Genomic DNA, 14,310 nt, shown 5'->3' on the forward strand with positions numbered 1-14,310 from the left:
TATTGAAAAAACCGCTATTTGATGTGTCGCATGCATGGGTTTGGTTCACTTTCATATTTGGCCACTTCCGGTGGAACACCCAGAACCGGTTCCGGATCACTTTCGGTTCAGATTTGAACTGAGGCTATTTTCCTACTATTTGTTCATCAGGTTATTGAAAATGCCGCTATTTGATGTGTCGCATGCATGGGTTTGGTGCACTTTTATATTTGGCCACTTCCGACGGGACTCCCGGAACCGGTTCCGGAACACTACCGGTTCAAATATGGTCTGAGACAATTTCCCTGCTTATCGTGCATCAGGTTATCAAATATGCTGCGGTTTGAAACGTCGCATGCATGGGTTTGTAGCATTTTTATATGTGACTCCTTCCTGGCGTACCGATCCGGAACACCTAAATGGTCATAACTCCGGAACGGCTGGACCAATCCGAACCATTTTCAATAGGAAACAATGGGACCAGATTCTGCGTAGAATGAAACGCCGCTCATTAAAATCGGTTGAAGTTTACTGCCAAAAAGTGATGTGAGTTAGTTTGTACACACACACACATACACACACACACACACATACATACACACACAGACATCACCTCAATTCGTCGAGCTGAGTTGATTGGTATATGTGACTTGACCCTCCGGGCCTTCTATCAAAAAGTCATTTTTGGAGTGAACATATAGCCTTTCCAGTACACTTAGTGTACGAGAAAGGCAAAAAGTTTTTCTCACTTACTAATTGATACCTTCCATTCCAATACATCTCTTCTGGGATACAAAGCTCTAATGGATGGTTTACGCGCCAACTCAATCAAATGTTGGCAGCACCCTCTCAGATTGAGAGCTACAAATGTCCCAAATGTAGAAGAACGTGCCTCTGGAGCCGCGCTACTGATACTTGATGCCAACTTAGATTACAATTGTGCTCATTGCACAACTGGAGTGACGTGACGCAGCTCGACTCCCATATCGAGGTGAGAAATCGCAAATATTGACTCGAATGAGGTGACTCTCCATTTGATTTGGTTAGAGCACATGCCTATCACGTCGAGCAGCTGGGATCGAATCCCACTTCGGATCAATGGAAGGGGATTATAGCCGAGGGTCCCGAAATGAACTAGCCTGGAGTCAAAAATCTCGTTTTCGAAGATTTAGGAATCACGTTTGTTTTGATGACTAGATGGAACTGGAGCTATACCAGCAAGGTGTGCGAGCATATTGATTATCAAACCTTCCGAAACCATGCAAATTCCAAATCAATAAGATGATCAACCAATTCGCTTTGATGTAACCGTGTCTGCAGATTTGCCAAAATATACCAATAAAAACGCCACCTTCATCAAAACAGGTTAAAGTCATCTACGCAGTAATAATTCATTGCCTTATAGTCACACATAAAATTTCATCTCGACGGCAATGATCGGCCGATCGGTGGTGATGATCACAAAACTTATGATTGGTAAATAGACAAAGCTATCAATCGATCAGGGTAGTTTACTGTGTGAAAAAAAAATGCTGACAACATCAACAACTAGCTGCTTCCAATCAATCTAGCTGATGCTGACTTGGGCATTTTTTTTTCGGAAGCACCTGCTCGATAGACGTAAGTTAGATGACCGTTGACGGAATGGTATCGATGAATGGTGTGTTTTTTCGTCGTTTATAATCTCGCCGAAAGGTTGTCAGCTTCAGCGGGGCGTTTGTTGTTTTTTTTCATCTCGTACCAACAATCAAGTGAGCTTACTGGGGTCACTCTTATGAGGCAGTTTTGGGAGAACATGAATCGTATATGGGGTTCTGACCTCTACATATTTCTGCACATTGATTGGTGCACAATAAAAAGTTGATGTAGTTACTCAACATGCAATGATTTGATATGAGATGATGTTTAAAATCGAAGACGAAGCCATGATTAACGGACGATATATTTAGAACTTGCAGCGCAATGGAAATTTAACAGTTTTAATTACATACAGTTAACCTTTGGTAATGCGGATATATTTGATGCATCACTTGTAGAAAAAAATATTACAGTAGACGATCGCTCGGTGCAAACGTTTTAACTGCAATTTTATTTAACTGGAAGTTAGGGAAGATTCAAAAATTACGTCCATCATTTTTTGGGATTTCTAGACCCCCCCTCCCCCCTCTGTCACGCTATTTTCCTATACCTAATACACGTACTGTCACACTTTCCTAGAACCCCCCCCCCCCCCCAAAAGTTGGACGTAATTTTTGAACGTTCCCTTAGCTAACTGCAACAATTTTGCAGTTATCCAGCAACTGACAGTTGTTTGACGTCTGCCAGGTGTTACAGTTATTGAATTTCATTCGGTAAGTGGAACATAAACATGTCTTCTGTTCCACAAACTTCTTATTGGAAATAACAACAATATATTGTTGCAATATTCAATCTATTCTCTGAGAAATGTATGACTCATAGATGTTAGCAAGCTTGCTATTTGATGAAAACATTCGCGAAATGATGCGATTTGCTTTCGACAACGAACACGTTTTCACCCATCCTCGCTTTATTTATTCAATCAACCTCCCACACGAGTAGCACACGAACGGACTCAACACTGATCAGCATAGTTTACTCTTCCTTTTCGCCGTTGAGCCGTTGCGTTCTAGCCAAGCATCTCTTTTCATCGCTTTCGATGCTTTTCAACAGCTTATCGCGAAGCATCGTTGGCTGGAAGCTTTATTAGTATGGTATCGGTACATGCGAATGTTGCTTCTGTGTGCGTGTCGAGCGTTCGTGCCGTAGCTTCGCAAACCAACCTATTCGGTATGGTTTGGCTGTTCGGGCGAGCGTGTGGCGGCACAGTCAGATGTGTGCAAAATCGTTTGTGATTTACATCATGTTCGTTTTGCCACCTCTTTGCTGCTGGTCATCGCTGATCAGTGCACAGTTCAATCGCACGCGATAAATATACAGTTGATGAGTTGTGATGAGCACTAGTGAGGTGATAATTTGCATCATTGGATGTTAGTGTACAACAACCACGACTTCCGTTTACAGAATTCATGAAATTAGTTTACAAACCCAGATTAAGCTACTTAGCCGTGATAGTACTTTTTTCGTGGAATACTTTCTCCAGCACTTGACCCATTCACGATTTTCATATAAAAATGTTCGATTTGAACGAGATCTACGGCAGTGTTCCGCGTTTTAATAAACACATAACAGTGGCTTCCACTTTGCCTAGCGGTTAAAACTATGGATCGCCAATCCGGAGACGGCGGGTTCGATTCCCGTTCCAGTCGGGAAAATTTTCTCGACTCCCTGGGCATAGTGTATCATTGTGCTTGCTTCACAATATACCAATTCATGGCAATGGTAGGCAAAGAAAGCCCTTCAATTAATAATTGTGGAAGTGCTCATATAACACTTGGTTGAAGTGAGGTCAAGTCCCAGTTGGAACGTAGAGCCATAAAGAAGAAGAAGAAGAGAATAGTGGCTTCTAAGACTTTGTTCGTAGATATTTTAAAAACACCTTCAGATCAGATAATGAAATGAAATGATTATATTGCTGTTTCAATCAATTATTAACAATAGCTGTTGTCCCGTTGTACAAGAAACAAGTGAATCGAGAAAGTGCACTTGTCTATCCCGGAAATGCACTGTTTATCTCAAGTGCTTCTGATGTCTGTTTGAGCTAAGCCAAAATGAAAACGACTAGTAACGGCCGCCCAAATGGAGTGCTCTGTTTTTACCCATCCTATTTAGTAGTGAATTCACTAGAAATCACAAAAGTGAGATTTACGCGCATTCGAGAGACACAGAACTCGACGGGAGGAAAATGCATATCAACAAACATACAAAAATTAGGCCAAACGTTCTCTACCAACAGTTTCCATTTCATCATACGGTACGGGCCGCTCTGATTTACGTAAACAACATTTGGCATCACACGCGGAAAACGGCCACCGCCGGTTTTCTCTGTAGCAATTTTCGTTACTACAGTGTATCCACTTATCCGCGAGCGGTAATGGCGGCGGCGGGCATAACCAACCGATTCGAATTTTGACGTTTCTTGGGGATCGCAATCGGTTGGCGCCACCGAACGGTGGGTGAAGAGGTGAGGAGGAGAATGAAACTGTTTTGACTTTCCCCCAAGAAACGTCAAAATCCGAACCGGTTGGATATGCCCGCCGCCGCCATTACCGCTCGCGGATAAGTGGATACCTACTTCTAGAGGGAAACACATGCTCAAAGAATTACCATGTGGAAGCACCCACCATGCTGGGCAGGGCACTCGTTCTCAGTTTGAGGGAATATCGAGAGCATTTTCCTTTCGCTCTTGCTCGCGGGTTCTCATTTTATTCCACACACACTTCCCATGTCGTAAATTGTATTTTCAGAGGTTCCCCATTCATAACTTTAGTTGATACAGTATGCATATTCGAGAAAAATAATTTCTGGAATTGCCGGATGCTTGACTTACATCCGATTATGCTGATTTTTTTTATAAATATAATGCATGGATTTGTTACAGAGTGATCATGCTCATTCCAGCGTCTAACGTCTACCCCCGTAGGTTTGAACGCTTCTAATCTGAACACTTTTTAACTCTCCTTGCGTATTAGGGGTTGTTCATGAATCAGGCATACCAAATTTTAGAAATCTCAGACCCCCATCCACCCTAGTACACTACTGTAGTCAAAAAAAAATGAAAAATTTGAATGGAGCGTAGGTTTTAGCCTGACCCCCCTCCCTCCAAAAAGTCTATGTGGTTTATGAGCAGTCCTTTGACCTAAACCGTGCACTGTGTCAGCGAGCTGCTGCCAACTTGATGTATTACACGGAAAATTCAAACTACCTAATTTGTTGGGTCGATCTTACCCAAAATCGAGTATAATCCAATCTAATCTAATCTATACTATTCCCAAAATTGATTATTTCGAATAAACTTGTTACCCAAAATTAGGTTATTTCCCTCTCTACCCCAGTGATGTTGTCACAAATAAACAGAGATGCGTCTATGGAACCATCATAAAACCATCATTCATAGAACCATCATAAAACCAAAATAAAAGGTACAGGTATATCTCGATTTAGTGAACACTTCAACTTTGGGGCCGTTGGCTAAGTGGTCACACGCACACTTCATAAGTGGATGGTCATGGGTTCTATCCCAGCTGTGACACTTGCAATTTTTTGTCAGTCTTATCCCCCCCAGAGCGGCTGACATCTGACCCTCTTCTGAAACTTGAATATCGGCTAACGGTAACTCATAATGGATCATTACTCATAATGGACACATCAACTTATTCGTGCTTATCGTTCTACCATTGACAGGGTAGAAAAGTGACAGCAGCGCAAAAGCAATCAGTTCGATACAAAAGAATTAGAATGGAATACATTTAGGCGCTGTACAAAGTGTAAGCAAAGACTTATTTCAAGACCTCGATGTTCCAAAGAAACCATTAAATTGCCTGTGTTCAGTCCGGTACCCAATAATATTCATTACCGTGTATTTTTTTCCGTGTAAATAGAATTTTGTGTAAATGATCAGTTTTTACTAGTTCTATCTTGTGATCCTGATGAGATAGAAAGTTCAAGACTTAATCTAAGTGATTCAGGTCTGATTCACTTCATATTTAAGAGGTTAATGTCTGATTAACTTCATATTCAAAAGGTTCAGGTCTGATACAATTGATATTCAAATGGTTCAAGGCTCATTCACTTCGTATTCGAGTGATTCAGGTCTGATTCACTTAATATTCAAGTGATTCAGTTCTGATTCACTTCATGTTCAATAGGTTCAGGTCTGAGACATTTTAATCCAAGTGATTCAGGTCTGATTCACTTCATATTCAAGTGATTGAGGTGTGATACATTTTAATCCAAAAGATTGAGGCCTGATTCACTTGATGTGCAAGTGATTCAGGTCTGATTCACTTCATATTCAACAGGTTCAGGTTTGCTTCACTTTATGTTCAAGTGATTCAGGTCTTATTCACTTCATATTCAATTCATATTTAAATAATTCAGGTCTAGTTCACTTCTTATTTAAGAAGTTAATGTCTGATTCACTTCATATTCAAGTGATTCAGGTCTAACTTACTTCATACTCAAGTGATTCAGGTTCCATTCACTTCATATTCGAGTGATTGAAGTCTGATTCACTTCATATTCAAGTGATTTAGGGCTGATTCATTTCATGTTCTAATGATTCAGGCCTGAGCCATTCTAATCCAAGTGATTTTGGTCTGATTCACTTCATATTCAAGTAATTCAGGTCTGATTCAGTTGATATTCAAGTGATTCAGGCCCGATTCACTTTATATTCAAGTGATTCAGGCTTGATTCACTTGATATTCAAAACATTCAGGTCTGATTCACTTCATGCTCAAGTGATTCAAGACTGATTCACTTCATGTTCAATTGATTCAGGCCTGATTCACTTGATATTCAAGTGATTCAGGTCCGATTCATTTAATATTCAAGTGATTCAGGTATGTTTATGAAGTGAATAAACTGCTTGTCATTGGCAAATGCTCATTTTTCTATGCTCACTAGCGTCGCCTAGCGGTGGAATTTCGAACCAAACCGCTTGTCATCATCTTGTCCACGACTTTCCGAACAACTTTACCGAAGACTTGAACTTTCTATCTCATCAGGATCACGAGATAGAACTTGTATGAAATGCACATTTTTCCATGCTCACTAACGTCACCTTGCGGCAGAATTGCGTACCAAACTGCTTGTCATTGAGATGTCCTTGACCTTCCGAACAACTTTGCCGAAGACTTGAACTTTCTATCTCTTCAGGATCACGAGATAGAACTAGTTATAAATACTCATTTTTCCATGCTCACTAGCGTCACCTAGCGGCAGAATTGCGAATCAAACTGCTTGCCATTGTGATGCCAACGACCTTCCGAACAACTTTGCTGAAGACTGTACCTGCATATTATCAGGTTTTCGAGATAAAGCAGCCCAAGTTTAGCTGTTTTCAGGTGATGCTAAACTTTTTGGGATGTGATGCAATATTCAACTGAGTGTTGCAAAACTTTTTTAAGTGAGTCCTTACTTATGACGGGTAGTGTAAGTACTAAAGTTGTTTGGATGACTTCTGGAAGACTGTGGAAGACATAAATATTTCTGGAGGACTGTGGAATACTGGAAGACTGTCAAAGATCAGAAGACTGCAGCAGATATGAAAACTATGGTAGACTACAAGTCTGTAGCAGACTGGAAGACTGTGTAAGATTCAAAGACTAAGAAAGACTGGAAGACTATGTAAGATTGGAAGACTTGTGGAAAACTGGAAAGCTGTTGAAGATCAGTAGATTGCAGACTTCGATAACTATGGAATATTGGAAGACTTTGCACGACTATGAAATAATATGGAATATCAAAAGACTAAGGAAGACTGGAGCACTGTAGAGGACTGGAAGCTATGGAAGATTGAAAATCTGTGGATGACTTCCCTCCCAGTCAACCAGTGATCGTATAGGATGTTGCATAAGATGATAAAGTGGAGGCGATATGCATACATTTCACATGCGCCTAAATGGAGGCATGTACATATAGGGCCTCTAGCCATCACCTTATGCAACATTTTATATGATTACGGGTGAAAGACTATGGTAGACTGGATGGCTTGTGGAAGATTGTGGAAGACCGGAAGATTGTAGACTTCTGAATGATTTCTACTAGGAGACTGTGGACGACTGTGAAATGCTGTAGAAGATCGAAGGGAGATTGGACTATGTTACGGGTATAAATATTTGTTACATTAATAAGACAGAATGATTGTTTAATGTGTTCAAATGTGCGTTCTTTGTGTTACATGTTGAATTTTAGCTTGTAAATATTCCCCTAGTATTAATTAACATTTATAGGGTTCTGGCAGAATAGAGGCCCACGAAGTGCAATCCTATTTCGATTGCCAACATTCAGGCCATTTCGGGCCGCGATTGAGTACTAGAGACGTAAACCTTTCCCTGACACAGACTTCAAGTCATAGAACTCTAGTGATGAAACCCGAAACGGGATGCCCGATTAGGATTAGTTTTCCTAGACAAAACCAAGATATGAACACAGCAACAAATGCTGTGAACTAAAAGGCATACTGCCAACTGAAATACAAGTCCAGGATGACTGATGGGCCCAAACCAATAAATGAAACCTCGTCATCCTGTGATCGGATAACAGGGCACATTTATGTTATGTGATGTATTGCGTCAACTTGTGATGTCTATTTTTTTGTGCATTTGTAAGGTTCTATGTGTATCGTGAAGTGATAATACTTTGTAATAATTAATTTCTTTTATTTTTGTAACAACTACTTTGAAACACTATGGAATATTGCAAACCTGTGGATGGCTGATAGACAGTATACTGGAAGACTTCTAAAAACTATGGAAGACTGATTTTCAATCAATAGACTGTCGACATCTGGATGACTATGGGATACTGGAAGACTGTAGAAGATTATTAAATCCTGTGGGTAATTGTCTTCTTTAGCGGTGTTAAGATAATTCTATATTCTGAATCTGCATATCAAACTTATCCAAAATCCAAATTTTAATGAGTTTTGGTGCCCAGGAACCTATTTACCCGAGCAGAGGAGAAAAGCAAATTGATAGCAACAGAATCACATAGCCTGTTTTTATATCATAATTTGTTATTGTTAACTTATCAAAACATACCTTTTTAATAACATGTTTTGTTGGGCAATCTTATTTTGTTATATTCAAGTTTTTGGGATATATCCACAAGATAACGTTTCAATAATATATTTTGTTGTAGAACATGTTTAGTTATTATTCTGCTATAGAGAATGTACAAATATGTGATGAAGAATAACACAACAGTAACAAGTTCACAAATTTCCTGTTATTAAGTTGTAATTGATCTAACAAAACATGATATTTAATTATTTTTCTAGGAACATTTTTTTGTTATGATATTTGTTATTTTGCCGCTTATGACAGACAAGTTTATAACATAATATGTTATGCTAATAACATAAAAATTACTGATTCCATTATACAGTTATTAGGCCAAAATAACATTTTATTATGCTGTTGATATTTTCTTCTGCTCAAGGGCCCATATAGCCGAGGCGGTAAACGCACGGGTATTCAGCATGACCATGCTGAGGGTGACGGGTTCGATTCCCGGTCGGTCCAGGATCTTTTCGTAAAGGAAATTTCCTTGACTTCCTTGGGCATAGAGTATCTTCGTGCCTGCCACACGATATACGCATGCAAAATGGTCATTGGCAGAGGAAGCTCTCAGTTAATAACTGTGGAAGTGCTCATAGAACACTAAGCTGAGAAGCAGGCTTTGTCCCAATGAGGACGTTACTCCAAGAAGAGAGAGAGAGATTTTCTTCTGCTCGGGTACAAATCAATTCGAAGTTTGTATGGGAGCTTTTTGTCCAATCACCCCTCGTCGCATTTTGTACTGGGTGGAGCTGTCCAGCAGTTGCCCAGCTGTCAAAAGGTGATTTAAAAAAATCTCTTTGAAATTGATTATAGGTACCAAAAGAAAGTTCTACAAATTTGAAAAAAAAAACCATTGTGGCTCAGAAAAAGATGCTCTTTCGTATAAAATTAAAAAATCAGTACTTCTCCAAGATTCAAATACCCAATTGGAAGACTAAGGAAGACTAAAGTACTGTGGAAGACAGGAAGACTATGGAAGATTGAAAATCTGTGGATGCCTGAATAACTGTAGATTGTAGTAGGACTTCTGGAAGGCTGTGGAATACTGGAAGACTGTTGGAGACTACCCAGTAGGCGTGTCCACCTTTTCAAAAATGTTCTCTGATTCTCAAGTCCACCCCCATATTTTGATTGGCATCCTAAAAGAAGTGACTGGTCAAAATTTCAGCCAAATCCATTGAAATTAAGAGATGCATCAAATCAATTTTGTGTTTTTCGACTATTTTTGAACTTCAAAAAATCATAACTACACTAAAACTTGTCAAAACTTAATTCTTTTGGCAGAAATTTAAAGCTATACTTGTTTGCTACAACGTGTGCCAATCAAATTGAGGGAAACATGTGTAATTATCACATTTGTGATCAGAAAAACCGTAAAAAGTTGATTTTTTGATAGATTTTGTTCTGGAACATCCTAATATACGTAATAAGTTTGATATTTTTAGACGGCATCATATTCTCCAATGTTTTTTGGTTATTTGCTTCTTTGACACCAATGCTGTAGGAGTTGAGCAAAAAATATTAAAAATCGGGAAAGCCAATTGTGGCCTAAAAACTAGCCTTTTGGAGGAAATCACGCTTTTTGAAGTTCAAAAATAGTCGAAAAACACAAAATTGATTTGATGCACCTCTTAATTTTAATGGATTTGGCTGAAATTTTGACCAGTTACTTCTTTTAGGATGCCAATCAAAATATGGGGGTGGACTTGAGAAGCAGAGAATATTTTTGAAAAGGTGGACATGCCTACTACCCAGTCAGACTGCGCAAGACTGTTGAAAATCAATAGAATGTAGACTTCTAGATGACTATGGAATAATAGAAGACTGTGGATGACTGTGAAATATTGTTGCAGATCAAAAGACTAAGGAAGAATGGAAGACTGTGGAAGACTGTAAATCTGTGGTTGACTAGAAGAAAATGATGATGATAGGCTTCCAGCCTTTGGAATACTTAAAGACTGTTAAAGATCAGTAGATTGTAGCTGATTGTAGGCTTTTGGACGACTGGAATACTGTTGAAGATTGGCAGACTAAGAAAGACTGGAAGATCGTGGAAGACTGGAAGACTATGAAAGACGGGAAGACTTCTGGAACACTGTGGATTATAGATTTCTTGACTTCACAGTCATACTGGAAGACAGTGGACGACCGTGAAATACTGTGGAAGATTGGAATACTGGAAGACGGGTAAAATCTAAAAATTCTAAGTTAATCGTTCAGTACATTGTGATTTAAAATACTAGCAATTAAATAAAAACAAAAGTTTGCAAATCGATCAACTAGTTAGATATCGTGATCACCGTAACGGCACTTTTCAAAACAATTCCGAGATAATCGCTTCGCGCTTTGTCTTGTATCTATGGAGGGTGCGTGCTACAATGGGCTGCTTTGGTTCTAGTGATTCAATCTTGAATAAGTTTTGAATTGTATTGTCATTCTTTTTGGAGTTCCTTCTATGATAATTTCGGGAATTCTTTCTGCGGTATCAGCATTCCTTCAAAATATTCCTATAAAATCCCTCCTTCAGATTCTAGTATTTTGAAATCTTGGTAAAATCTACAGAATTAATACACGAAGCATCTAGATGAGGAATCGCAAAATAAAATTAAAGAGAAATCCCAAGAAGAATTGCTTTAGAAATATCAGGAGGGATTCCAGAAAAAAAAAAACCTTCAGGAATCTCACATGAAAATCCTGAAAAATTCCTACAATAATTCCTTGAGTATTGACGGAAGAACAACCTGGAGGAATTCATGAAGAAAAATCTGCAGGAATTTCAAAAGGATTCCCCTGAAAAATTCCGGAGTGAACTCGTTAAAAAATCTCAGAAGAACATTTTTGGAAAAAATCCTGAAGAATTCCATATAAAAAAAACTAGTGAGAATGACAACAGGAACTACTGGACCGATTCCATACGGATCCACAAATAGTTAAAGTCGTACTATGACTATGCACATGTTTTGTGAATTCAGGCCAAACATGTCTAAAGGTCCAATCTGCAGAAGAGAGCCTCTCTTTGGTTTCCCTCTCTTTCGTTAATAGCTCAGCTGTTTCTTTGTATTATGATTGTCTCCTTGCATTGAACGATGGTCAAAACAATCGACTTTTGATTTGTACTGCAAAAATAGTTGAAAAGTGTGTCATTACATTGCAATAACTGAAAGAGAAATTAAACAAAGAGAGCCTCTCAAATGCAGATAGGACCTATTTAAATGTTTGGTAATTATTACTGTTAACTTCTGAATCTATTGTCATGGTCTGGAGCCGAAATCGTCATCCGCATGAATTCTACGACACTTCCGCATCTCGCTACATATTTGAATTATATTTTTATTCATGGGATTTAATTCGGCATGTGAACCTTTAATTAGAACTCAATTGGGAATCACTGGCCCATTGAAAATCTCATGCCGTTTTTCTTTATTATCCAGTTCCAACCTGGGTTGGAACTGGATCAGATCACAGTTTCAACCCCAACCCGACTTCGGTTTCGCTTGTACTAAAGATTGTTTGACGTTGCTTGTTTACACATTTTCCGCCAATCCAGTTCCAACCCAGGTTAAAAAAGAAAAACGGCATCAGTCACGCAACCCCATTTAATATCGAACGAAACTGGTGATTAACATTTCACCATATTCTCAAGCTATAGATCCATGCAACTACCTATCAACACTTACCGTCGTTTGGGAATGACGCTAACAATCTTTTTCCCAACGTTAGGATCCATCTTGACCGGATCCTTCCCGTGACTTGAGGACATGGTATGCCGTGGGTGCTGTGGGTGTTGCTGTCGCTGCCGTTGTTGTCCTCCCTCGCCCTAACGTGCGGCCCCCTCCGATGACGACAAGTGCACTCGCTCTCACGGAATCGCCGGTCGCCGCTTTGCCGCTGCTGGTACGCGTGTAAAAGTATTGATTTTTCCGCTTTTCCGGATTTTCTTTCAATGTGCAGAAAAATTTGCAAAGAAAAATTGGCGTTTGGAGACGCTTTTATCCGGTTGCTACACTACTGTTTCCAACACTGATGAATCAGATGCTCCGTCTCGTCAGAGCTCGGTTAATTAGCAGCTTAACCCGACTTATCCAGATCTTAGACGACGCGATATTGAGCTAATTAGTTAATTGAGAACACTTTGTTGCTTCCCTATTTTACACATATCTTCCTCAACTCGACTATCAGTTGCTGTTCCAGTCGATCGTCAACTCAAGTTTCCTCCACTAGACACAAGATCCTTTTAATCCTGCCCGATGGTGGTCTTTCAAACTCACTTTTGAACACTCGCGGCGCCGACCGGGAAATCAATCCGAACCGTACGGGAACCCTAGAAGCGACTGACTGAGCTCAACACCGTACGATTCTGGCGGAAAAAGGGGGTAGCTGCCTTGCGAATGGTTCGGTTGACTCTCTCTCCCTCTCGACTGAGACTCTCGATTGGTGCAGAGTTAGTTTACAAACTAGGGTTCAGCATTAGTCCCTACATTGTACACATTCTCTACGGCGGCGGGCGCGAAGCGGCGCGGTACGATATAGCTTCCTAACATGTGCGGGTTCTCAGAGCCTGACGCCACCGCGTGCGTGATGTGAGCGACGGCGACGACGTCCGTGGCGATGTTTATCCAGGGTGGGGAAAAAGAGCGCGCGCGCTACGAGAGAACGAACCATGCCATGCCATGCCGGTATCAATCGATTTTATTATTTTTTGGCGTCCACCACGCTGCTGTGACGCGATGGAATAGGTGCAATCGAGGGGTCTGCAATGTAATGCTAGATAATTTTTGGGATGTTTTAATTCTTTGATTTTTACGTTTCTTACGAGAAAAGGGTATTTCGGGATGTTTAACCTAGACATTTGAATAATGTAGAAGATTGTGTAATAATGTGATAATAGTATTGATGATGTTTTTTTCAGCACGAGTCATACTGAAAGTCGTACTCGACAAGCGTCTTTGGATAAATACGAAAATTGCTGAAAAAACCGAATTTTGCAACAAGTTGAATACAAATTTTTATGCAATGACTTTTCCATTATACATCTCATTTAGGTTGCATAATGTATATAATGCAACTCAAATGAGTTGCATAATGAACCTTATGAAACTATTTTTCATTATGCAACTCATTTCAGTTGTATAATGAACCAATGCGAAAAAGAAGCTCATTATGATACCGAAATGAGTTACATAAAATAGAGATTATGATTCTGAATTGCATAAAAGTAACTATCGCATGGTTTAACCCATATCCGCCCAGTGTCCTATTTATAGGACAGATGCCCCGAACGCCCAGCGTCCTATAAATAGGACAGTCCTTTTGATGTGAGAATTATGCAACATTTTAGAATACTTTTTTCAGAGAAGATGTTCTCCACACTCATACCTTGCTCATAGTGGACAATATTGGTTGTGACTGGTTCACTAGGTGGCGTAAGTAAACGATGCTGCAAAGAATGCATTTTGTCACGATCTGTGAGGTTCATTTCCAATGCGAAAAAAAAATATGTCCCTGGAATCAATGATTAATAATTTATAGTTCATTTCTTCGGTAGAGTCACGGGGGTGAATCTTCATCGCGAAAAGAGCCGCTCATTTGATTGCTGGACACTAGCGAACCTGGTGGTGGAAAGCAA

At 39.7% G+C, this 14,310-nt stretch overlaps 1 protein-coding gene across 1 annotated transcript in view; it reads right to left on the reverse strand.

Annotated features, from left to right (window-relative positions):
- Window positions 1-13,096, reverse strand: part of LOC115263411 (alkyldihydroxyacetonephosphate synthase) — a 72,807-nt gene extending 59,711 nt beyond the window's left edge. The window contains exon 1 of the mRNA XM_029866698.2: window positions 12,362-13,096. Coding sequence (XP_029722558.2) covers window positions 12,362-12,444 — 83 coding nt within the window. The 5' untranslated portion in view covers window positions 12,445-13,096. The remainder of the gene's footprint in view (window positions 1-12,361) is intronic.
- Between the last annotated feature and the right edge of the window lie 1,214 nt (window positions 13,097-14,310).

Source organism: Aedes albopictus, chromosome 1, assembly GCF_035046485.1.
Source record: "Aedes albopictus strain Foshan chromosome 1, AalbF5, whole genome shotgun sequence".
Taxonomy (NCBI): Eukaryota; Metazoa; Arthropoda; class Insecta; order Diptera; family Culicidae; genus Aedes; species Aedes albopictus.